The 27,004-nt window shown below is 42.0% G+C and overlaps 1 protein-coding gene across 1 annotated transcript; it reads left to right on the forward strand.

The window, feature by feature from the left end:
* Positions 1-4,354: 4,354 nt before the first annotated feature.
* si:dkey-240n22.1 lies at positions 4,355-25,491 on the forward strand. The gene is made up of 17 exons (XM_068220563.2): positions 4,355-4,394; positions 4,540-4,728; positions 4,881-4,992; positions 5,556-5,642; positions 8,726-8,830; positions 9,142-9,226; positions 11,324-11,519; positions 11,611-13,408; positions 15,476-15,649; positions 15,729-15,902; positions 15,989-16,162; positions 17,875-18,048; positions 18,144-18,317; positions 18,410-18,583; positions 21,269-21,442; positions 23,295-23,341; positions 23,599-25,491. The coding sequence occupies exons 3-17, from the start codon at positions 4,949-4,951 to the stop codon at positions 24,123-24,125; spliced, it is 4,107 nt and encodes a 1,368-aa protein (XP_068076664.1). The 5' UTR covers positions 4,355-4,394; positions 4,540-4,728; positions 4,881-4,948; the 3' UTR covers positions 24,126-25,491.
* Positions 25,492-27,004: the final 1,513 nt, after the last annotated feature.

Raw genomic sequence — 27,004 nt, forward strand, 5'->3', positions numbered from 1 at the left:
ATTTTATTAATCATGTTTTCATTAAATTAGATTAAAGTTTTGTTGTGCTCTTTGTGTAGTAAACTGTTAAGTAATCATTACATTTATAGATGTTTATATATGTTTAATTAAATTTAATGGGAATCTGTGTGTGTTTACAGTCTGGATCATGGAGGAGAGAAGAGGATTAAAGCATGACCAGACAAATGTATGTACACACAGACACACACAGCTATGGTGAGTGTTGTTGTGTTATAAAGCACTCAACTCATTCTGTCTGAGGAGAACAGAGAAGTGAAGTGTGTGTGGGAGAGTCAGCCGTATCCTGATCATCCAGACAGATGAATCATCAGTCAAACTGCTGAAGACTGAAGAGAGATTTACCCATAACCCTCTGCAGGATCAGTCAGTAACAGTGAGATTTTCTGTGGTCTCCCCTGTGTATGTGTGTGAGAGAGAGTGTATGTGTTCATATATAAAAGATAATTTAAAAAAAATCTGAATACTGTGTGAATCTTTGAAATACATAATCAACACCTTACAATACTGAAATCAGCTTCAGAGCATTAGTAATGTATGACAATTATCACACAGTCAACCCCCACCACCAGTCTCCTTGGTGGACAGGAGTTTGGCTAAAGGAATAAAATGGGTTGCCTTGTAGAACCCACCATCATCAAAACAAAGTTAGTACCTCTCGATTGAGGTAAGCCAGAGACAAGAGTCACGTGTGACCAGGGGCGAGAGGGAATGGGAAAGGATTGTAACAGACAACCAGCTGATTAGAAGTTTTATTCTGGGCAGATACTGCACAAGCCAACACAAACTGCTTGATGTCCTGGGTCATAGATGGCCACCAAAATCACTATTGAATAGTAGCCAGCGATATACAGACTCCAAGGTGACAGGCTACTTTGAACTCATGACCCCACTGAAGGACTTCTGGTCTTAACCTAACTGGCAAAAAGAGGCAACCTCAGGAACCACTCCAGAGCTTTCCATGAGTTGGGGATTTGCCGCTCGGCTATGGCCCTTACATTAATGTGATCAGCCCTGATGCCCTTCGTTGAGACCATATGCTTTGGTACACAAAGACAAATCTATTTACCATGTCCCTCAGCACATTGTTGACCAGTGGCTGAAAGACAGCTGGGGCATTAGTAAACCTGAAAGGTAAAACCTGGTATTTAATGTTTCCTGTGGGTGTGTTGAATGCTGTCTTCCACTCATCCCCCTCATTTTTCCAGATTAGGGCATTGCGAAGGTCGAGTTTTGTAAAGATCTTGGCTCCCTGCAATAACTCAGAGGCAGAAGATATCAAAGACACAGGGTACTTGTTCTTAACAATAAGGTAATTGAGACCTCTGTACAAGGACACAGAGAGCCACTTTATATCAAAGAAGAACCCAGCCCCAGCTGTAGAGGAAAAGGGGCGAATTAAGTCAGCTTCTATAGACTCTTGAATGTACTTGTCCATGTCCTCTCTATCAGGAATAGAAAGGAAATACCACCAACCCCTGGGCATAGAAGAGCCTTGGACTTTGGCACAATCATATGGTTGGTGGGGAGGTAAGAACTTGGCCTGGGACTTGCTGAAGACCTGGCACAGATCATGGTACTCCGACGGGACTACAGAGAGATCTAAAGCTTCTAAAGATCTAAAGGACACGAGGCAGCACCCTGACACATAACAAAAGAAGACTGACTCCAAGATAACACAGAATTACCTGACCAGTGACCTCACAGTGTTTGCCAGAGATAATTAAATTTGCAGATGGGGTGGAATGGTGATGGAGGTGATGGTAAGACCAATTAGGAAGCAGACACTGATAGGGGAAGAAAGAGAGATTGCAGGAATGCTACAGGACACGGCAGTGGTACTGTTCATAAAGTTGCCCCTTGCTTCAGAGTAAATCAGGCCACAAAAAAGAATGGATGACATCTCTGAGCTGGAGTGAGGCTGACAGTGAGGTACAATGTGTGAGGGTATCAGAACAAGGAAAGGTGCCCACCAGGATCCCCTGGACTACTGGTGAGTTGGGCTTTTAAAGGAGATCCCACAGTACAGACACAAGCACCTAGCCAGAAAACAGCCTAGATGCTGTTTCTCCTTGGTAGTTAGTTGCAGGTGTCCATGCAGCATCAGCTCCTGGTCAGAATTTGGTGGTGGAGTGTGTAGAAAACTTGAGACACCCTCATAAGACTTCCAGGAAGGGCGAGTTGCTCGCTGAAGTTGACTGAAATGAAGGCGACCCTCAACCCAAAATCAACCAGGGCATCAAAAAAGTTATGGGCAGGCCCTGCCTTTAAAGGGGGTGATCGTGAATGCTACTCTGGATTCCTCAGTGATGGAAGGATGAGGCTGGAGAGCAAAAACAAGGAAACACTGGCAGAGGAGAGACTAACAGGAGCTGGGATCCCCAACATAGGCTATTGGGCTGTTTGCTTGAGGCTCAGGTTCAGGGTGGAGAGGAATGGCTGCCTGCCTGACGTCTCTAACATAAGGCTGACGCTGCTGGACTTGAACGTTGGGTTCAGTTACAGGTTGTTTAGAGAGATCAGCAGAAGGAGAAACTAAACCAAACTAGGACATTTGGAGTCTAGATAAATGACAAGACACAAGAGGACAATACAACTTTTAAGATTTCTTTTGTGGTTTTGATTTTTGAGTATATGTTGGGGTGTAAATGAGCAGATGTTATTAATGCATACCTGCCAACATTTCTGTTTTTCCTGGGAGTCTCTCGTATTTCAGAACCGTCTCCCGGAAAACTCCTGGAATTTCAGGAGTTTTGATGTGAAATTTTTATTTGTTTAGAATTGGTTTAAAATCTGTCATTTAAATACATTTCGACATGCATTTTCAAATAACTTCTATAATGTAGAGATCAAAATTCAAAAAAAAGTTTTCAATTTTAGACGTAATCCCAAACTCTTATAAAAAGTCCTTACTATTTTCAGCAAGTAAACCGACAATGTATATTTCAACACACATTTCAACAATGATTAAACTCCTGTGACTTCCTCTGACAACATCATATTTAGTCATTTTTAACAGTTTTTTTTAGTGTAGTGATAATAAATGCTTTATCTTAATGATGGTTGTTTACTCTTCTTCTGTAAGTTTGTCAAAGCCCTGGTTGTGGAATACATCTCAGTAAATTATGATATTATTGAAAACTTGATTTATTTTAGTAATTCAATTTAAAAGGTGAAACTGGTATATTGGATTGATTTATTACACACAGACTGATTTATTTCAAGTGTTAATTTCTTTCCATTCTGATCAGCTTACAGCTAATGAAACCCCACAATTCAGAATCTCAAAACATTGTAATATATGATGGCCAATGACTTTTTTTAAAAGGGATTTTCACACAGAAATGTTAGACTGCTAAACATTATGAACATGTATTCAATGCTTGGTCTGGGCTGTTCTTGCCTGAATTACTCCAGCAATGTTTACAATACTCCACAGATCCTTTATGAGTTTTCTGGCCAATCCAGTACAGCGATAAAATGGTCCTTAAAGCAGGTGTTAGCACATTTGGTAGTGTGGGCAGATGTCAAGTCCTGCTGGACAGTCAAATCACCATCTCCATGAATCTGCCAGCAGAGGGAGCCATGAAGTCAATAATATCTGACTGCAGACTAGCATTTGCAATGGAGACACACAGCCTCAGGCACAATGCACTCAATGGAGCTGGTGACGTCAATGTGAGGGGTATGGATGCTCCCCAAACCACCACTGACTGTGGAAACTTAACACTGGACTATAATAAACTTTAATTCTGCGCTACTACTTTCTCCTTCCAGATCTTGATTTCCAAATAAATGCTAAATTCTACTTTCATTTGATGAGGACTTTGGCCTATTGGTCCTTTTTGTCTTTAGCCCAGATAAGACACCTCTAACACTGTCTCATGTTTTCCTCTATTGTAAGTAACACCTGGCGGATCTAGTGTTGAGCTCAGAGTGCATACTATTAATAATTCACCATATGGACACTGAAGGGTTATTCTCACTACATTATATTGTACTAGCTGGAGCTTCCTAAACTGGCATTAGCATATAATATCTGACAGTAGTCAAGCTCTGAGGAAAAACAAGAGTATCCTATTATATAATATCATAGTATCTATACCAATTACACCCCTCAGATTCTTTCTGCTGTATTCTCAATATGCCATTTTTACCATGACAATATTAAAACCTTTCCTCATAGTTGTCCTGAAGCCACAGATAAACATTCATTCTTGTCTGAAGGCAAATTTGGAAATCTTTATTGAATTATCATTGTTGGAGAAAAATATAATGTGGAATTCAATGGTAAAAGGTGTCGAGCTTTCTTCTAATTAAGGTCTTTTGTGTTTAGCAGAAGAAAGACAGTCAAACCGGTTTGGAACTCAAGAAGGGTGAGTATATTATGACTTTTTTCACTTTGGGGTGAGCTATCTCTTTCAGTATTGTTCAGAGTCCTCTCAGATTTCATCTCAAATTCCTTGTTATCTTCTTGAAAACTTGTGCTCAGAGAAACTGCACAAATATTGTCTGTTCTAGTGGTGTGTTCTCTCAAGGACACGCCCACAGTCGGGAGAATCCCATGAATATTAATGTCAACGCCACTCGGTGGAACCAATAACATTTCAGGATATACCTGTAGGAGCGCACAGGTGTGTTTTAGTGAACTGAAGAGTCACAGAGCTCAAATTCTGTTCCTGCTGCACAAGAGCGTCTGTACTTCAGCATGTAAGTTTAATACTTATACCATTATGCTTGTTAGTGTTTGGTAAAGACCATCCTGTAAACAGGAAAAAAACTCCAAAATGCTGATGTTCTTTAAACAAACTGTGTTTAACCCATAACTGTGTAATGATATCTCAGTATATTGTCATCTCCAGGTGATGGTCAGCGGCTGATTGTTTCCTGAAAGCTCTGCTAATGTCTGCATTGGTGTTTTAGCTGCAATATGGCAGAGGAGCGAGTAAAGGACTCTCTCTCAGAGAAACACAGGTATTGACTCTGTTTTCACACCATTATTTCAACACTTTCTCTGAAGAACAAACACCAACAACAATGCACTTATTTGTGTTGCTATTGCCTGATCAAATGATGGACAAAGCTTCAGTTTACACCTTCAGGAAATGTTTTGAGAGTGTTCCGAGGTGTATGCGATGCTTTTAATGCGCACACCTCTCCATATGACATAATCACGCCACCGCTAACCCGACCCCTCACAGTGACGTCACTACCTCCACTGAGTGCAGTCTCAGCTTGCTCATGCAAGGCTGTATCCAGATACTATTGAATGTGTTGAGATCATTGTAGGTTATAAACAGCTTGGTCTGGTGTCATATTTACCAGAGCTGAATTTACTTAATTTGTCAAGTTATAAGACCTGTACAACATTAGAATTAACCGCAGAACAGTTTCAGCAGACCTGATCAGACAGACCTTCAGTCAACTATTAGTTAGTGCTAAATTAAACTGAGCAAACTCATATTTGGCTGATAAACTCTCAAAGGAGATTGAAGTTTGTCCTGCAGTTTATTCCTCTTGTGTGTTTGTCTCTTCAGTGTGAGATCAGGATCATGTGTGAAGAGTGACTGGTCTAAAGAGGATCCACCAGAGTTCAGTGAGGAAACACCATCACCTGCCCAAAGGTATTTTGGTGTTTTACATGCACTTCAAAGTATGTTGAAATTGGTTGTACTATTGGACAGCTAACGATTGAACTGATGGACTGTGCCTGTCAGGACTCCTGTTAGGTTGTGGTATTGTTTTGGCATTGTTTTGCCTCTACTACCGTGCTCCCTGACCCAGTTTCGCTCCTTTGTATTCAGTTGAATCAGGGGTGTCTTGTGACATCCTCCTTTGTTCTGTTTCCTGCCTTGGTTGCCTCATTAGTACATCTATGTTGATTGTTATTAGTGTGTATATATATCTAGGTTTATGTGTTTTAGCAGTCCAATGCCCTAACCATAACCCTCCACATTCACCGAGGACATTATTGTATTTTGCCAAGATCTACTTCCAGCCGGTGCAGAGTGATGGCTTCAGTCCCTGAGTGCCTGCCAATCATGGCTTTAGTCATGCCATCCAGGTTCCTTGCTCCACTGGTCCCAATCTGACTCCTTGCTCTGTAGGGTCCTCTCATGATCCTTGCCCTGCCAATACAAGTCTAGATTCTAACTCTATCTGCATTTCACAAGCTACCCAACCTTCCGGCCCCAGACCAGCTCTTAGCCTTGTTGCTGAGCCCTGTATCCAGCCACACCCATCCCAGGCTTGCTTCCAGCCCAGTTTCCCCCCAGTCTGATGTCCAATAATGTAATGTCAGAATTGTGTAGTCTTTGTTTATGGTTTTCCTTTGTCAATTGCACTTGCCGAGGATTCCCTTTTGTGTTGTGACACAATGAGAATGTATAGTGAGAAGGATCCTTTTACCCAGCTCAAGTGGAGAATTGAATTGTCCAATTTCTGTTTTTCACCCCTGGTCTGTCTAAAAACATGTCTCTTTCCATGCACCTCACCGGCTTCAGGGTTTCTTGTATATAAATTCTTCAAGTCATCAGAAAACGTTTCTAATTTTTATTTTCATTATTGATGAGTTGAATGTTTTATATGTTATGATTCATGTAAGTGAGCTTTGGGTTATTGATTAACATCTGTAAGAAGTGAATTGATTTAGGTTCATTCAGTTTGAGTGGAATGAGTCAATTTTAGTGAGCCAAATAAGTTTTAAGGTTCTTCATAAATTTGACTACACTTTCAACATATTTTCAATATACATACTTTTAACACAAAACATGCAGCCACTTACAACCGGCTGCTGCCAAACTGAAAGGAATCCAAACATAAACTTCAGGCCTGGTCCTCTCTCGTCTTCCTAAGTTGTCACTCCTCCTTTTATGCCTCTGAGACTCGAGACCGGTGTGCAAATGGGTGATGCTTGTTAACAGTGATGCCCCAGCTTTGCTCCATTCCTACACATCTTGGCCACATTCCACTTGTGAAATTCGCCCATCACCCCTTAAAAGACAGGTGGCACCCCAGGACTGTGCTTACTCCAGGAAGGGGCTGGAACCTTGGTGGATCCACAGACTTGGAAAGCACAGGGGCAAGAGAGAAAGGAGACAGAAGCATATGGAGAGACAGTGGAAACAGGAAGAGGGGATGGAGGGGAAAAAATAGGGTTTGGTTTTTTTCATGAGGGCCACCATTTGGTCCTCAACCAGTTGAAAGGTCTTAAGTAGCAGTGGACTTTAAATATCATAAGAAATGTTATGTTAAATATATCTCCCTCATCCACCTCTCTAGGATCTGTGACAACTCCTCCAGCTGGGGGTATGCTGCTGCCCTAGTAGCAAATAATTCTTGCCCAGATTTGGCAAAAAGCTGGCACAGCAGGCATTCATCCGGCACTGGCATACAGCATGTGGGCCAAACATGGCCCGTGTTTGGCAGAGGTGGCACCGTTTTTAAGGCGGCACACAAGATTTGGGCCAGATGAAAAACGTAGTATTTGGCCCAGATTTAAAAATTTGATAAGTGGGCCATGTGAGTTTGGCCAGTCTTGACCCACATTTAAAATACACTAAAATCATTTTTGAGTAAAGAAAAAAAATTCTACCAATCAGGTCCCTTTGAGAAAAAGCGTGCCCATAGTGTGCCTAAAGCGCATCACTCCATGGGTTTATCAATTTCATTGCAATCGTGACACACCAACCTATCTGGCCCAGTTCAGGCCCAGTTATGAGTTATTAACTTGGCTGAGACTTGGCCCAGATATGGTCCGTGTTTGGCTCTTGTCTGGAAGCCAGATTTGGTCCAGTCATGTACCGTTATTCACTGTGGCATGTGGGCCAAGCAAAACCTGATTGTGTGGGCCAGAGCTGGGCCAGAGAAATTTTGCTATGTGAGTGTGTCCTTATTCCCCCTCTTCCTGGTATACAGTGGCAGGAGCATGTAAACACAAACATGGCTCTTTAAAATGAAATAAATCCTCATTGAGCTACACTACTATTACTAAACTACTTAACAGACATATGCACATTCACACAAACACGAACATAGGGAGTTCTGAGGAAGAGGATTGAGTTGACAACTGTACCAAATTCACTCTACTACTTACTGTTAGATTGATTTTAGAATCGTACCTGAGAAACCACAAAAGCAGAGATTTGTCTCAAATTTAGCTGTACCAGATCAGCAAGAGACATTTGATTGTGTAACTTGTGCTTTTTGGTAGAGATCTTTAGTTCCTCGCTGTCTGGACTCAGGGAAGCATGGCATGGAATTCCCCCAATATCGAGTGGAGGTTGCCATGGTTAGGATATAGGAAGTCCTTCTTGCAGTTTCTGCGGTCACAAAACCTCTAAGAGTTTGCTTGAAAAGTTCTAAATGGCTCTACCATGTGCCAGTGTGGTGTCCAAGAGCAAGGTGAAAGAGGTTAGAAGGCAGCAGCAAGCATAATCAAGCTGATGCAAAAACCAAATAGCTTTGAGTTTCAGTAACTTTTAAGGGATCTGATTTGGTTCCATGTGCTAAGAATGGGCATTGCAGCATTCTAGAGAAAACCAGCAGTATTTAAGCAGGCAGAGATGGAAGGCAAGCCAAGTTCTAGACACAGTAGACCCCAAAGCACCATCTTCTTAAACCTGGTAACTTAGCATCTTGAGATGCAAGGTGTTAATCTTGTTAAACAGTTAGAAACTATTTCCCTCTGGTCTCTTTGTGTCACCAGTGAAGGTTCAGGATCATGTGTGTCCAGCTCTGTGTCTCTGAAGAGTAACTGGTCAAAAAATCATCCACCAACCCTCACGGGGAAAGAACCATCATCTGCCAAAAGGTATTTTGTGTTTTATATTATTGGTCAAATATGCGCTGCATTGAAAATGTGAAACAACAGTTCAGTAAAGAGAGCCATTCCTGGATGAATCAGTTGTTTGAATTAATCAATCAATGACTCTATAATGACTTTTGATTGGGGGGGGGGGGGGGGGGGGTGTTCTCAGCTAAATCTAATCCATAACACAGCACATGTCCTGAGTGTCTTCTTATCATGAGGAATGCAAAACATTTATTTTTTTCAAGTTTTCAAGATATATCTGTATTGTTTGCCTCAAAATGTATTGTTACAGTAGTTTTATTTGTTAACAGTGTTGAATATGAGTTACCAGAACCAAGACACAGGACTCACAGGAGGCACAAGAGTTTCACAGACAATCTCCTGTGGATCTTCCAGGTGGGGAAAAAACTCATTTTGATTCATATTTAATATTTATAATATAACAGACCAAATGATGAGTGAAAAAGATCCTGCTTTTGTAACACATTTTCATATCCCACTAAAATAAGGCTAAATTTGGGTTGTCAGCAAAATTCAAATAGATGTCTATCGATCGTCTAAAGGAAATACACAGATTACACAGACTTTACACGTGTCACCTACATCACATTCCTGTGTTTTTTGTATGACTGGACTAGTTTTTAACTTTTCTTAGACGTCTTTTAGATTTTCATGGAAAATTTACCTTTGTTTTAGCCGAGCCGTCTTTGTTATTAAATACTTATATACCCACAACATGCCAGTGGAAATGCACCATCAGGCTTCTTATTATCCCAACTCATCTCCCCTACCTTTGACCCACAGCCCCCTCCTCCAGCCCTGAATTCCGTCATTCCCCCTCCTTATTTTTTGCCTGCCTCTGCTAATAATGCCAGTACACCTCACTTTTACTTTCCCATGGCGAAATTCACCAGATCCCAGCCCACAACTCTGTCATTAGTGGCGCAAGCTGCAGTGCTCACCATGGGTTATATGCACAGGACTTTAATTTTCAGTAAGCTAACTCTAGCACTTTCGGTGAACTGTCATGCTATTGTTAATTGCCGCATTTAAGATTTAAGATTTTTACTGCCTGATTGAAATATGATATAAGTGGGTCTCAGGCCTGAAAAAGAAGCACTGCAATAAAGTCCATTTATTTACTCCATGTCATTAAGTGTGATTTATTTATGAACTAATTTCGAGAAGAGCATGTGCTTATGATTGCACACGGCTGGTCCAGCATTAGCTTATACAATATCCACTAATCAGTCTATTACTAACTCACCATGAATAACCAGAAATTCTTACCTCAATATCTTCATTTTAGAGAATCTCCCCTTCCACCCCTACTCCTACTTCTTTTCTAGACAGGGTAGCATGGCAGCCCAATGGTTAGCACTGTTGCCTCACAGCAAGAAGGCTTACCAGACCAGTCGACGTTTCTGTGCGGAGTTTACATGTTCTTGTGCATTTGTGGGTTTTCCCTGGGTTCCAGCCACAGTCCAAAGACATGAGCCATAGATGAATTGACCAAACCAAATTGGCACTATAGATGAGTCCATCGCATATTTCCACATCTATTCATAATTTGCCTTTCATAAGGGGAGGGATTGGGGGGTTCTTGAGATCTACCAGAGCTTAAACTTCCTTCTCACACTTCTATCGGGAGGGAGCCCCAGGCTCAAGGATCTTTTAAGTTCAGAGCTTTCGTCCAGGAGAGCATACCAAACAAGCTTTAATACCAATAATCAGCTAAAGGTGAACTCTCAAAATATGCACAATTTATTTTCCTATAGTACTTTCAGTGGAGATTCAGCACTCCATGTCAGTTGGTGTGAAACACTTCGCAACATACCTTGATCCTTCAGTAAGAGACACACAGTGTTAGTGTAACGGAGGCCAGCTAGTAAGTGCTGTTCAGGTAAACCTCACTCCTCTGACCTCTAAAGGTGCTCTAGCAGCAGACGCCAGAGCCCATGGACTTTAGCCTCCTTGATAGAGCAACCAACTTCCATGCGGAAGGTTGCCGGTTCGATTCCAGCTCGTAGTTGGTTGGGTGGCATAGGACTGGCGGGGTTACATTGGTGCCATGACCCGGATGGGAGTGAGTTTTAGGTGGTGAGTGTAACAGAGGCCAGTTAGTAAGTGCTGTGCAGGTATACCTCACACCTCTGACTTGTAAAGGTGCTCTAGCGATGAACGCTATAGGCTATGGTCTTTAGCCTCCTTGTTAGAGCAACCGACTCCCATGCGGAAGGTCCCCAGCTCGATCCCAGCTCGGAGCGGGTTGGGTGGTGTAGGACCGGCGGAGTTACTTTGGCATACTGTTTGTTATTGTTTTCCTTGAGTTGGTTTGATCCAAAGGGATGGGGCATGGAGTATAAAAGAGAGCTCAACCTCAAACTGCTCAAACTGTGCCTGCTTGTCTCACAGAGTAGGCTGTGGTTGTAGAAATGTGTGTGAATAAGCGTTTTTGGTTAAACGTAATTCATCTAATTTCTTCCATCATAGAATCTTGAGAATAAAATTGACAGATTTTTGAAGAATGAACTTGAGAAGTTTAAGAAGATCTTACAAGAAGAAAACAGACAAGACTTTGTAAAGAACTTTAATGACAACAGATGCAGAATCACAGAAGCAGCTCTTGATCTCACACTCTTCTTCCTGAGAGATATGAAGCAAGATGAAGTTGCTGATACTCTCCAGGGTAAGATACTCATGACCGTCAGTTTGTCACTTACAAATATAGCTGGAAAAGTCAAGACTAAACCTATCTCTTTCTTTGCTCCTGTGTTTAGGTGAGCTGTTCTTCATTAACCAGTTAAAATGTAGCATGAAGAAGAAATATCAAAGTGTGTTTGAAGGAAATGCTCAGCAAGGAGACTCCACACTTCTGAATACCATCTACACAGATCTCTATATCACTCAGGGTGCGAGTGAACAGGTCAACACTGAACATGAGATCAGACAGATTGAAGTTGCTTCTAGATGTCATCAGTCACTAGAGATGAAGATTGAATGTAAACATTTGTTTGAAGCAGCTGAACAAGACAAGCAGATCAGAACTGTCCTGACAAAAGGAGTTGCTGGCATCGGGAAATCAGTCTCTGTGCAAAAGTTTGTTCTGGATTGGGCTGAAGGGAAAGAAAATCAAGACATCAGCTTCATATTTCCTCTTCCATTCAGAGAGATGAACTTAAAGGAGAAAGAAAGACAAAGTTTAAAAGACCTCATAACTCAGTTTTTCCCAGAGACTAAAGGACTGAACCTTACAAGAAGCACACGATTCAAAGTCCTGTTCATCCTTGATGGATTGGACGAATTTCGTCTTCCCCTAAACTTTGTTGGTAATGAGACGTGTCGTGATGTATCTTCAGCAGTCTCTCTGGATGTTCTCCTGACGAACCTCATCAAGGGAAATCTGCTTCCTTCTGCTCTCATCTGGATCACCAGCAGACCAGCAGCTGCCAGTAAGATTCCTGCTGACTGTATCGACCGGCTGACAGAGATACAAGGATTCAATGATGCCCAAAAGGAGGAGTACTTTAGAAAGAGACTCACAGATCAGAATCAGGCCAGAGAAATCATTGATCACATTAAACAGTCAAAGAGTCTCTTTATTATGTGCCACATCCCAGTCTTCTGCTGGATTTCAGCCACTGTTCTCCAAAATGTATTGACGGAGAAAAGAAATATTGAACTGAAAAACAGAACCTGTGCCGAAACACTGCAGGAATCTCCCAAGAGTCTGACACAAATGTACATACACTTTCTGTGCTTTCAGATCCAGCAGAGCAGAAGAAAGTATGATGGAGAAAACACAGCAAATGCTTCCTGGGATCCAAACCTCATCCTTTCACTGGGGAAACTGGCCTTCCAGCAGCTGGAAAGAAACAATGTGATCTTCTATGAGAGCGATCTGAAAGACTGTGGCATTGACGTCTATAAGGCATCGGTGTACTCAGGCATGTGTACCCAGATCTTTAAGAAGGATAAAGGAATCATTCTTGGTACAGTGTACTGCTTTCTTCACTTGAGCATTCAGGAGTTCATTGCAGCGCTTTATGAGCATCTGTTTCTAGACAGCGACAAGAAAGTTTTATCTAGTTTTAGAAAGAGAAGAAAAAATAAAGGCATGATTGATTTGCTGAAGGCTGCAGTGGACAAGGCTCTGGAAAGTGACAATGGACATCTGGACCTCTTCCTTCGCTTCCTTCTCGGTCTGTCTCTCCAGTCCAATCGACAACTCTTGCAAGGCCTGTTGACACAGCAGGATGACAGTGACCAGAGCAAAGAGGAAATAATTGCCTACATCAAGCAGAAACTTGAAGGGAATCTGTCTCCAGAGAGATCCATCAATCTGTTCTACTGTCTGAATGAACTGAACGACCAAACTCTGCTAAAAGAGATTCAGTCCCACCTTAGAGAAGGAAGTCTGTCATCTGCTGACCTTTCACCTGCCCAGTGGTCTGCTGTGGCCTTTGTGTTGTTGACCTCAGAAGAGCAGTTGGAGGATTTTGAGCTTCAGAAATTTAAGAAATCAGACGAGTGTCTCATCAGACTATCAGCGGTCATCAAAACCTCCAAAAGAGCTCTGTAAGTCAAAGTCCTTTTTTCATCTAAGAAGTAATCTATTCTTCCTTCTAAGGAATAGTGTTAAAATCAGGAAATTTTGTACACCATCATTGCAACACCTATGTAGTTTTTTGTGACCGTGGACAAAAACAAACACTTCCATATATACATTTAAAGGAACAATGCATAAAACAAGGCTTGCATTTACTATTGCAATAAAAATTGTGCATATGCGGACCACCAGAACTGATGGCATTTCATGAACTGCAAACTGGTGAATTTCTTAATGCTCCACCGTTTACCTGTGTGCTCTTAGTTGTGTAGTCGTAAAGTATAGCATGTGAGAAGATAGTTGTTTTCTGCAGACAGGAGATCCCGAGGCACTCCCAGGCAAGCCGAGAGACATAATCCCTCCAGCCTTTCCTTGGTCTTAACTGGGGTCTCCTCTCAGTGGGACAAGCCTGGAACAACTCCCTAGGTAGGTAGGTGTCCAGGAGGAATTCGAATCAGATGCCTGAGCCAAAACAGCTCGCTTTTTTCAATTTGGAGGAGCAGCGCCCCCCTGCAAGTTCCTCCCGGGTCTCAGAGCTCCTCTATCAGTGCACCCTGTACTGGAAAGTCATTTCACTTGTGTCCAAGATCTTGTCCTTGTGACCTTAGATGAGAGTAGGAATGTAGAATAACTTAAATCGAGTGCTTTGCCTGTTGGCTCAGTTCTTTCTTTATCTATGTACAGTAGCTGGTGTTACTGATGAGGCAAAGCATTCTTGAACAGTGCAGTTTCTGAAATATAGTAAAAAAATGAATTTGAGAAATGCAGATCTGCTCAGCATCTGTTGTTATCCTCTCTCCTTGAGAATAATTCTATAACTGACTTGTTGATTTGTATGTTATATTGTTTCGTTTGGGCAAAAAATTGAGTAATTTTTTGTATAAGTGGAATGATCGCAGATATTCCACCTCTCCAGTAGCAGATTTTAGAAGCTCTTCAAAAGAAAACACAAAACAGGAGAGTTCAGGAGAGCGGTGGTGCAACAGTGGACAAGGATGAGGAGGCACGTTCAAGAAACCATGAAAAGGGTACAGGATTGATGGTCAGGGAGAAACTGACTGAACAGGTAACCAGGGAGGAACACAAAGCCAAGGTAGGGATTACTGGACAGTCAACCAAGGCAGAGCCTGTGGAACAGGATTAACAGCTGAGCACAAAGCTATAGTAGAGCTTGTAAAACACAAAGAACACCCAGGAGCAAAAGCCACCCATCTTCGTGGAGCCAAGGATCATCAGTGGTGACAGAAGCAGAGAAGATAACTCCCATAGTGCTGACGCTGATGACTACCATGGTGGAGGTAAAGTGGGTTCTCGAGTGAAGTTATAGAATGGAACAGGTTCAGGAGCAGAGCAGCCAACTTGAATGGGCTCTGGATTGGAATTGTGCCAAAACAAGTGGTGGGTCTGACAAACTAGAAACCAGTGTCAAACACCTGAGGATTGCCTGGGTGTCCTTATATGCTGTATTTACAATGCATGGGACCACCAGATTATCATCTGCAATAGCAGAGGACTGTGGCTTGAGGCGTAACAGCTGGTGGCTATGATGTGGCCACCATAACAGCAGGGGGCATGTCAGCCATGCTGTAAAATGAGTCTGGGCAGGCAGTCATCTTAGGAAGGTACTGAGGGTTAGCAGTCATGACAGCTGTTGAAGCCACAGGCACTAGACTTTGGGGACTGCTGTGCTTAGGATCGCTGAATCTGATGTACTAAGGAACACTAAAACGGGAAACACCCATTCACTCTCACATTCACATACACACGTACACTACAGCCAATACAGACTTTAGGAGAAAACCCAAACAAATATGGAAACTCCACACAGAAATGCCAACCGCTAACCTTTTAGCCATCGCACTTCATATATTAGGGGTGCAACATAACTCTGAAGGGTTGGACTATTTAAATATCTAAAGGAAGCCATTTAATTTTGTTTCATAGACAAATGCTTTTTCTTCTCTGTCCATAAAGTTATATATAAGTATAAAACCCTCCAGATGAACACATACATATTTTGTTTGTCCTCTACACAGGCTACAGTGCTGCAATCTCACGGTTCGGTCCTGTGAGAGTTTGTGTTCAGCTCTACAATCCTCAAACTGTGTGCTGAGAGAGCTGGACCTGAGTAACAATGACCTGCAGGATTCAGGAGTGAAGCTTCTCTCTGATGGACTGAAGAGTCAACACTGTAAACTGGAGATACTGAGGTCTGAGTTCGAGAATCTGATGGATTATTCTTAATCACTGAAAATCACATTTAACGTAACCTGTGTTCTTCTTTCTCAGATTGGTCATGTGCAAGTTGACTCCTCAGTCCTGTCAGAACTTGTCATCAGCTATACTATCCTCAAACTGTGTGCTGAGAGAGTTGGACCTGAGTAACAATGACCTGCAGGATTCAGGGGTGAAGTTTCTTTCTGGTGGACTGAAAAGTCCAAACTGTAAACTGGAGATTGTGAGGTCTGAGTACAAAGATATTAGATTGTTTTTCATTAAATTTTATATTAAAAGTCACTTTTAATTTAGTTTTTGTTCTTCTTGTTCAGGCTCTGCATGTGTAATCTCACCGCTCAGTCCTGTGAGAGTTTGTCTTCAGCTCTACAATCCTCAAACTGGTTCCTGAGAGAGCTGGACCTGAGTAACAATGACCTGCAGGATTCAGGAGTGAAGAAGCTCTCTGATGGACTGAAGAGTCCAATCTGTAAACTGGAGATACTGAGGTCTGAGTTCAAGCACCTGACTGATGTTTTTGATTGATCATTAGGGGTTTAACGCTAGAAATTACTTAGTTTGTGCTCAATTTGTTAGGATTTTTTAAATTGTTATTTTATTTCTGCCATGAGTTCACAAGGCACAGCCCATTTTGCAAAGTAAAAACAATGCTTTGTAGCTGTAGCTTGTACAAATTTCTGCACGAAACAGTACTCAGAAAACTACTAATGCCAACTTGAACCCAAAGCTATTTAGGCTATAACTCTTGAACACAATGAAGTAAGTTGACATTTAGATGTGGCAGTACAAAACTTGCATACGTTGGCCACTAGGTGGCAGTATAACCTGAAAGAGAATCATTGTAACCAAGCAACCATTAGTCTGGCATGCAGTGCCTTTGTCCAATGTGACATGAAAATCTACATTGGCATATCTACAAAAAAAAAGCATGGCTGCCACTAGCCAATTAACTTTTTACCACTCATTAAACAAGGTTAGCAATGACCATGGTCCTAGAGGTAAGAATTTTGAAAGAAATCATCAACTGGGGCAATTTTGAGTTTTTTTTAAGTGTGTGTAATTATTTGTGTAATACACAAAATGTTGCACATGCACCTAAAATAAATATTGTATGATAGGCCTGGTCATACTGGACACTTTGACATAAAAACCCTTGCTGTCACTCAACTTGTTCATTGAATATTCCTCAATATGTGAAAAACCTACTTTTGTCAACTAATCCTTGTTTATCTTGGTCAATCACAATGAAACAAGTGTTGTATGAATCTCTGGACTGCCTATATCTGAGGTGCTCAATCCTGTTCCTGATGATCTACCTTCCTGCAGAGTTCAGCTCCAACCCTGATCAAGCACAATCAAGTAGAATCTGAAGGAGCACTTGGTAATTAAAGATAGGTGCGTTTGATCAAGGTTGCAACTAAACTTTCTCCAGAAACCTGGTTGGGCACCCCTGGTCTATATCAATAATTATTGAAAATGGTTGAACTTTCCAATTTGGATACCTGTAATAGCCTCATTTACAAAAAGGCAGTGGCTGCGTCTGAAACCGCCAACTATTCAGTAGGAAATGCATTTGAATGTAAACGTACTATTCGGCTGTTAGAAAAGTGCATTCTATACAGTATGAATGTGAGAAGTATGAATGGAATTCGGAATACGTACTACATCCGCCTTTTTGTCATCATCACGTGACCTACCTGAGTCAGTTGCGTCACTTCACTCTCATGCATGAATTCTTTCGCGAGGCATCATGGGATAGTGCAGCGTGCATGAGATGCGCACTTCAGAATCTCGCTGGAAGTAGTACGCCACATGGGTACTTCTCGCATGCTGATTTCGAATTCTATGAATCCAGAAATCCTACTCGGCTCATATACTGATGTTAGCATTCTATACAGTATGGAAGTACGCAGTTTCGGATGCAGCCTGTATCTATTTGAACCTACATACCTGTAAACGCATAAGAAAAACACATGGTGTACACATGACATATGATTGCATGCAGTTGCAAAGTAGTCCTTGGTTTCAACAACACTAGTAAACGAAACAAGTCTTGTACCAATTCCTAGATTGCCTAGATCAATAATGTTGACACCATTGTCATCTCTAGCCAAGAGATGGCACAAGACCACATATTGGTTACTACTAGACCTTGTGGGTTTTTCTGTTTCATTAATTAACATGTGTTCTTCTTTCTCAGACTGTGCATCTGTAAACTTACGGTTCGGTCTTGTGAGAGTTTGTCTTCAGTTCTACAATCTTCAAACTGTGTCCTTAGAGAGCTGGACCTGAGTAACAATGACCTGCAGGATTCAGGAGTAAGGCTTCTTTCTGATGGACTGAAGAGTCCAAACTGTAAACTGGAGACACTGAGGTCTGCATTCAAAATACTTAAATTGATTTTCCTTAAGTTAAATGTTTAAGGTCACGCTGTTTTTATTTTTTTATTTTTTATTTTTTCTTCCTCAGAGTTTCCACATGCCATCTTTCTGTTCAGTCTTGTAAGAGTTTGTCTTCAGTTCTACAGTCATCAAATGGTGTGCTGAGAGAGCTGGACCTGAGTAACAATGACCTGCAGGATTCAGGAGTGAAGCTTCTCTCTGATGGACTAAAGAGTCCAAACTGTAAACTGGAGACACTGAGGTCTGAGTTCAAACACTTAATTATTGATTTTTAACATCAGACGAATTACTATGAATTAGACCATTAATGTATTTTATTTTCCTCTTGTTCAGGCTGTGCATGAGTAATCTCACTGCTCAGTCTTGTGAGAGTTTGTCTTCAGCTCTGCAGTCCTCAAACTGTGTCCTGAGAGAGCTGGACCTAAATGACAATGACCTGCAGGATTCAGGAGTGAAGAAGCTCTCTGATGGACTGAAGAGTCCAAACTGTAAACTGAAGACACTGAGGTAAACCATTTTCCACTTAACAACAACAATAACATAGTTACATTTAGGGCTGTGCTGTAATCAAGATAACATTATTCATTAAGGTTGTTCTTTTTGTAATATACCCTAGTATGACTAACAGTTCGTTGTGGAATCATTGTATTTTAAATATCCATCCATCTTCAAATGCACATGCGGGGCCAGGTCGCGAGGCAGCAGTTTCAGAAGAGAATCCTAGACATTCATCTTGCCAGATACTTCAACCAGCTCTACCAGGGGGTCCCAAGGTGTTTCCAGGCAAGCAGAGACATAGTCCCTCCAGCATGTCTTGGGTCTTCTTTTAAGTCACAACCATTAACTCAACTGGCTTCTCTCATTATGAGGGAGCAGGGGTGACCGAGCTCCCTGTCTCTACATGCACCCTGCCATCCAGCAAAGGAAATGCTAATTTCAGCCACTTGTATCCATGATCTTGTCCTAAGGAACATAGATTGACTGGTAAATTGATCACTTTGCTTTTGGCTCAGCTTCTCCTTCATCACAACAGACTGGTACAATGCTACTGCTGCCACACATCTGTCAATTTTAAGGTCCATCCTTCCCTTTCGCATGAACAAAATCCCCAGATGTTTGAACTCCTCCTGGAGATGGCAAACCATCTTTTTCCGGTTAAGCACCATGGCCTAAGACTTGGAGGTGCTGATTCCTATTACACACCGAAGGCAAACAGGATAACATCATCTGCATTGACTTGAAAGGGCAGCCCTGTTAAAGTCCAACATGCAACAGGAACAAATCTGACTTACTGCCAGCAATGCAAACCAAACTCTGCTTCTTTCATACAGAGACCAGATAGCTCTTAAGAGTGTCAAGAGCAAGATGGTCAAATCCCTTTTCCAATTTCCCAAAGCACTGGACAAGAACGAACCTTCCAGCAACCTAGAGAGGGTCTAGGGCTGGTACTGTGTTTCATGGCCCAGACAAACGGCTGGATTCTTTGTTCCTGTACCCTGGCATAGACATTTCTGGGGGGCTGAGAAGTATGAACCCCTGTAGTTGGAACACACCCTCCTGTTCTTCTTAAAGGTGGGGAGCCTCACCCCATTTGCCCAGCCCAGGGACACTGTCCCTGACCCCCATGCAGTGTTGTAGAGGTGTCTTTGCTTCCTCAGAGGAAGGCATATCATTGGAATTGAGGAGATTCCCAAAGTCGTCCTTCCATAATCCAACAACATCCTTACTTGTGGTAAACCACTCTTTACTTCTACTAAAAATAGCATTGGTGAAGCATTGTTTCCCATTCCAGAGGTGCCTGATGGATTGCCAGAATTAAGGCCCTGATATACTTCAAACAAAATCAGAGAATGAACTGATATTATGGGATTTCGAAGAAAATCCAGCAAAAATATATGTTATTTTAAGTTGATTTCAACAGTTCGAAACAGCTCATCAAAGCAAACATTTTGGAAGTTAGTTTTGGCTTCCGAACACCTTTGAGCTAACATTAGTGTGTGGCAATGCAGCAAGTGGGTGTGTTCTAAAACTCTACCTTTTTTGACATGCAATTGAACTTGCCTTGGCTTGCAATTTCTTCACCAATTTGTTTCTCATTCCACAGGGGTCAGTAAAAACAACATTAGTCAAATGAAGACACTGGGAGTAGAGTATCAGAGTTGGTACAGATATATCTGCACCTGTACAATCACTCGCAGAAAGAGTTTTGAGAACTGGATGGGAAAATACTGGACAAGAAGTCCACTTTGTCTCACCACATCTTTTCTATGACTTTGCGCACACCAGTGGCTCGACTGCAGTCTGTCTGCTGCAAATATTTTACACTAATAATTATTTCTTCCCTATTTCCACCTGGGGATACTCATGTCAGGGCCTCTAGAGGTTCTGACCTGTGAAGAGATGATGCCAACCATAGAGTGCTTTTAGAGGTATCTATAATCCTGGACCAGGTCATATCCTGAGCAGATGCTGTGGCCATAATAGAGGAGTGGAGAGCATGAGACCGATCCCATGGGCCAGCCTGAACAGCCGCTGGTTACTTCTCCCACCTGCAGCTTCTCCACGATGGACGCCCAACATTCTCCTGCCTCCAGCACCTAGACTGCAGCTCTGCACAAGAAGTTTGGCCAGAGAAAAAGTGGTCGTGTCTAACTGAGCCTGGTTTCTCTCTAGGTTTTTATTTCCTTTACTTTCGTCAATTGGTGAAGGTTTGTTCTTTGCCACTGTTCATTGCTTAGTTTGGAACTTGTGGAGCTACGCATGCATGGATTGCTCTTCAGTGTTTGGACTTTCAGCAGTGAAAATTAAATTACACTGAACTGAACTAAACTGAACTTCAACTCTGAAAAGTAGACGGACACAGTTTAGATGGACTAGATCTTCTATGTTAAGCTGTGTTGACACAATCTACATGGTAACAATACTATATAAATAAAGATTAATTGAATTGAAATAGAAAACAAGATGTGACACACCCACAGTGGTGCTTTTTATGTGATGTATTATCAACAATATCTTTGTTTTTAGACCTTGTTGAGTATTTTAGTGAGTTTGCTGACCTCAGCGGTTGATCGATTGGGAAAAGTAATCAGCATATGTGTTTTCATCACTGGTGTTCGAATGAACCGAAACACCAGCATTTTCATGTGTGATTGTCCAACAGTGTGATGTGGACTGTTTGTGTGTTTGTAGATTGTCTGGCTGTATGGTGACAGAGGAAGGCTGTGGTTTGCTGTCTTCAGCTCTGACTTCAAACCCCTCACACCTGAGAGAGCTGGATCTGAGCTACAATCATCCAGGAGATTCAGGAGTCAAGCTGCTCTCTGAACAACTGGAGGATCCAAACTACACACTGGACACACTCAAGTATGTAGAGCATCACTGCCCTTTTACACTTAATGGCTTTAAAAACAAATGTAAAAAACTTTATTGAAATTCCGTTTTCTGTGAGAATTGTGGGGTTTGGGCATTCATAATATATAGACTTAAAAGACATCTAGGGACTAAAGACACAATGTGATGAAGTGTTTGTTTTGTCCCCTTCTTCCCGCAAACAAATCTTAATGTGGGCAACAGTCCTTTTTAGCAATAATAGTGCCATCACAGAAGTGCAAGTATTTTTGCCAAAAGCACTGACACAACCTCATACCATGACAAACCCTGGCTTCTGGACTTGTTGCTGGTAACAGTCTGAATGATCCTTTTCTTCTTTGGTCTGGAGCACACAGTGTCCATTTCTCCTAAACAATACCAGAAATACTCATTCATCTGACCACAGTACACTTTCCACAGTTTGATGGTCCATCCCAGATGCCTCCAAGAAGTTGATAGTGCTTCTGGACACTGTTAACATAGGGCTTCCTTTTGGCACAGTACAGTTTTAACTGGCATCTGTGGATGTAACTACGCATTGTGGTACTTGACTAAGGTTTGCCGTAGTAGTCCTAAACTCATGTGTTGATCTGGCTTATAGATGAATGAGGATTCTTGATGCAGCGCCGCCTGACGAGTCGGAGATCACTGTTGTTCAGCTTAGGCTTGCGTCCTTATCCTTTACACACTGAAATTCCTTCAGATTCCTTGAATCTTTTAATGATGTTCTGCACTGTTGAAGGTGAAATATCCAAATGTCTTCCTCTCCTTGCTTGAGGAACATTGTGTTAAACATTTCAATAATTTGCTAATTTTTGTTGGAAAATTTGCGACTTTCGTCCCATCTTTGCTCCTGAAGGACTAGACCTTTCTTGGATGCTGCTTTTGGACCAAATCATAATTACAATCCCCTGTTGACATCACCTCACATCATTATTTAACCAATTTACCTGATTACTAGCCCTAAACTGCTCCTGTCACAACTTTTTTTGGAATGTGTTGCAAACACAGACAGAAAGAATCTATATTTACAAATGAAATGAAGTTGACCAGACAAAACATGAAATATTTTGTGTTCATGTTGTCTGCAAAGAAATACAAGTTTTCTTTTTTTATTTGCGTTTTTCATACTGCCCCAACTTTTTCTGACTTGGGGTTGCAAAAGCACACTCACTGCAGAATTAAATGTGCACCTTAACTATCCTGTTCCCACCAAAAATGTTGGTCTGGAGCTCCACAGGTTGCCGGGCAGCTATAGCCAAACTTTTGGTCACTCATGCCAATTCCAAACTCAGTTTCCATGGTGCAGCAGCAAAAATCTTGGACTGTGGACATCGTGAAAAATTAATGTTGAGTCCACCTCTACTGTCTTTCCCACATCTGGGAGAGTTACAGTGTGGAGAAGCCCCAAAGAAGTGTCCCACCCAGACTTTTGCTTGCCCAGAGTGAAGCATGTGGCTGGATCAGTGATGGTTTGGCCTGCAATATCATGACATTCCCTAGGCCCAATACTAGGCCATGGACTACCAAGCTATTCTGGAGGACCATGTGCACCCAATGGGTCAAGCATTTTATCCTTAAGGCAGTGCCATGTATCAGGTTGATAATGCACAAATACATATGACAAGAACGATGACAGAGTGGTTTGAATTATGAGTGAAATCAATTATTGTGGTCTGAAACCGATGGTTCAGTTTCATTGTCCAACCCCTGTATGTATATTATTATCCACTATTTTTAATGCCAAAACTTTAGAGCCATTTGATATTTAACCCTTGGGGTATGCTTTAAATAAAGTGTTTAGTGTTTGTTTACTGACTGAATGTAAATCTGTGTGTGTTTACAGCGTGGATCATGGAGGAGAAAATAGGATAACAGCAGGACTGCACAAATGTATGTCTACACACACACACACACATACACACACACATTGGTATTGGTGATTTATGAGGTCTCTCTATGGGCATTTTTACAGTTAAAGACCTCGTATTACATGGTCTTTCCCCACCCCTACCCTAAACAAAACAAGAATGATATTTAAGCATTTTGAATTACAAGGACTTAAAGCATGTCCTCATAAACCACCTCAATGTTCTAATACCTTTTTTATACCTGTTGTGTTATAAATCTGTCTCTTCTTGTGTTACTAGATGCCTGTTTTCTGACACTGGATCCAAACACAGCAAACACTCGTCTCATTCTGTCTGAGGAGAACAGAGAGGTGAAGCGTGTGTTAGAGAAACAGCCGTATCCTGATCATCCAGACCGATTTAATTGTCCTCAGGTGTTGTGCAGAGAGAGTGTGTGTGGACGCTGTTACTGGGAGATTGACTGGAGTGGAGATGATTATGTGTTTATATCAGTGTCATATAAGAGCATCAGGAGGAAGGGACGGGGTGATGAGTGTGTGTTTGGACAAAATGATCATTCCTGGAGTTTGATCTGCTGTCCTGACAGTTACGCAATCATGCACAATAACAGGTGTATCGAACTCCCCGAAGAGCTGATCAGCAGTAGAATAGGAGTGTTTGTGGATCACAGTGCAGGAACTCTGATCTTCTACAACATCTATAGAGACACAATGAGCCTCATCCACTCAGTCCAGACCACATTCACTGAGCCGCTCTATCCTGGGTTTAGGGTTGATTATCCTGGATCATCGGTGAAACTGTGCTGAAGACTGGGCTTAATCCTCCTGCTGAATGTGTCAGAAATCCTCATCTACACTCACTTTATTAGATACACCTGTCCAACAGCCAATCACATGGCAGCAACTCAATGCATTTCGGGATGAAGATAGACATGGTCAAGATGATCTACTGCAGTTCAAAGCGAGCATCAGAATGGGGAAGAAAGGGGATTTAAGTGACTTTGAACGTGGTTGTTGCTGCCAGATGGGCTGTTATGAGTATTTCAGAAATTGCTGATACACTGGGATTTTCTCTAGGGTTTACAGAGAATGCCTTGTTGATGCGAGAGGTCAGAGGAGAATGGCCAGACTGGTTCCAGCTGATAGAAAGGCAACAGTTACTCAAAAAAGCACTTGTTACAACCGAGCTCTGCAGAAGAGCATCTCTGAACAAGGCCAACCTTGAGGCGGATGGGCTACAGCAGCAGAAGAGCACACCGGGTGCCGCTCCTGTCAGCTAAGAACAGGAAACTGAGGCTACAATTCACACAGGCTCACCAAAACTGGACAATAGAAGATTGGAGAAATGTTGCCTGCTCTGATGAGTCTCCATTTCTGCTGACACATTCGGATGCTCGACTCAACAACATGAAAGCATGGATCATCCTGCCTTGTATCAGCGGTTCAGGCTGGTGGTGGTGGTGTAATGGTGTGGGGGAGATTTTCTTTGGGTCCATTAGTACCAATTGAGCATCAACGCCACAGCCTACCTGAGTATTGCTGCTGACCATGTCCATCCCTTTATGAGCACAGTGTCTCCATCTTCTGATGGCTACTTCCAGCAGGATAACGCAGCATGTCATAAAGCCTGAATCATCTCAGACTGGTTTCTTGAACATGACGATGAGTTCACTGTACTCAAATGGCCTCCACAGTCACCAGAGCTCAATCCAATAGAGCAGCTTTGGGATGTGGTGGAACGGGAGATTGGCATCATGGATGTGCAGCCGACAAATCTGCAGCAGCTGTGTGATGCTCTCATGTCAACACGGAGCAAAATCTCTGAGGAATATTTCCAGTAGCTTGTTGAGTCTCTGCCATGAAGGATTAAGGCAGTTCTGAAGGCAAAAGGGGTCCAACCCAGTACTAGAAAGGTGTACCTAATAAAGTGTAGACCGTAAGATCAGTGTATGTGTGCTGATCTGTGTTTTTTCACAGTCTTTTTAAACTGGACATTTTTTTATTGGATTGTCCCATCAATTATTTTTATAATTACTGAAAATTACCTTCAGAAAGTACCTTTCACGTACAAGATTTATTGTGTATATATTTGTATATGCTTGATTTTTTTCTCCATTGTTTGTAGACAAATAATAAATGTAATACTAATTCGAAATAAAAAATGTGCTTGATGATAAACATTTAGTGTCTAAATACTATATGATACACTGTGAGCAGGAAAGCAAGTCTTTCTTATGTTTTGACAGCCACATCAGCATAACACAATGAAGAGCCAGGCGGAGGTTTCATGTAGCACCAGTCAGGGGTGTTAAAGTAGTCCTTAAGGGCGTACTCACACTATGCTATCCGAACCGTGCCCAGGCCCGTTTCGTGGATCTTTTGAGAATTGGGCTCAAGCGTGGTTTACTTGGCCGGCCCTGGCCTGGTTGTTAGAGCTGTACCAGAGCGTGGTTCACTTGGGCAAGGTACGCTTGTAGAGTGAGTGCAAAGCACGCCTGAGCCTAAACCTGAAGACGAGACGCAACTTTTAAGGATCTGTTTAATAGGATTTATTAATAATTCTTACCGTTCGATTAATGCAAACTGTCGTGGTTTATTAAAGACGCAAACCCCTCACTGCTCGACAGCTGCACCTTCAGCAAACCTCCTAATACCTGCAGCACCAGGACTTTATACAAGCGTGCTTCGGCCCAGTTTTAGGCAACTGTACTTAGTGTGAGTATGCCTTAAATGTCTCTGAAGACCCCTGGCCACAACTGGGTCTGCTTCTGAACTGCTTTGGGGACTCGGACAAGTGGTTTGTATGCAACCATTAGCATATCACCCACTGAAGCACCCACAAGATCGGCAAGGACCTTGTAAGCTCCTCTCAGAGTATCGTAAACAAGGTCCAATGTGTTGTTTACTTGTGTTGGAAAGTTAATGTCTTGGTGTATTTTAGGAAACACTCTTTAGGTCTGCATGATTGCAATCCTCAGCCAGGTATTGGAAAACCATCTGGGTGGGACGTCTACTACTCACTGAAGTGCTGTTCACCCCTATTGTTGTTATTAGTGTAAATGGCTGTATATTCTCTTGGTAGATAGAAGGACCGTCACTTAAACTGTAAACATAAAGTCTGCCGCAGTGAGTCTTACCTAGCTCTGATATCCTCTTCTGCTTCCATGTCCATGGTCGGCGAGATGCAGAATTGGTGGTCCATCATAGGGTAGGCCTCCGAGGTCCGGCAACTCTTCGGCGTGCACACTTAGTCACACACACTCATACACTACGGGCAGTTTAGTTAATCAATTCCCCTATAGAGCATGTGTTTGGACTGTGGGGGTAACCGGAGCACCCGGACGAAACCCACGCCGACACGAGGAGAACATGCAAACTCCACAGAGAACTAACCCAACCAGGACTCGAATCAGTGACCTAAAGTCCAAAAATATGGACTTTAAAATATGGACATTTCTTTATTTATTAAACAGAGTTTCTGCGCTCATCTGCTGCTTTAAACAACCTTTCATCTCGTTTTAAACTTGAACTACTAATATAATGCTGAAGTCTCTTTGACTGACTATATTTTAATTCCATTAAAATGTCATTTGATTGTAAAAGGAGCCCTAAGAAATTGAAAATAGTCACATCAACCTTACACAGGAAGTCTATCGGTGGCTGAATACTATTTATGATGAAGCCAC

Source organism: Danio rerio, chromosome 4, assembly GCF_049306965.1.
Source record: "Danio rerio strain Tuebingen ecotype United States chromosome 4, GRCz12tu, whole genome shotgun sequence".
Taxonomy (NCBI): Eukaryota; Metazoa; Chordata; class Actinopteri; order Cypriniformes; family Danionidae; genus Danio; species Danio rerio.

Bases quoted from the DNA above. Each gene is read 5' to 3' on its own strand.
- si:dkey-240n22.1 (XM_068220563.2), top strand. From the start codon at position 4,949: ATGGCAGAGGAGCGAGTAAAGGACTCTCTCTCAGAGAAACACAG. The intron at 18,318-18,409 runs GTCTGAGTTCAA...CCTCTTGTTCAG, and splicing joins TGTAAACTGGAGACACTGAG to GCTGTGCATGAGTAATCTCA. The intron at 23,342-23,598 runs GTATGTCTACAC...TTGTGTTACTAG, and splicing joins AACAGCAGGACTGCACAAAT to ATGCCTGTTTTCTGACACTG.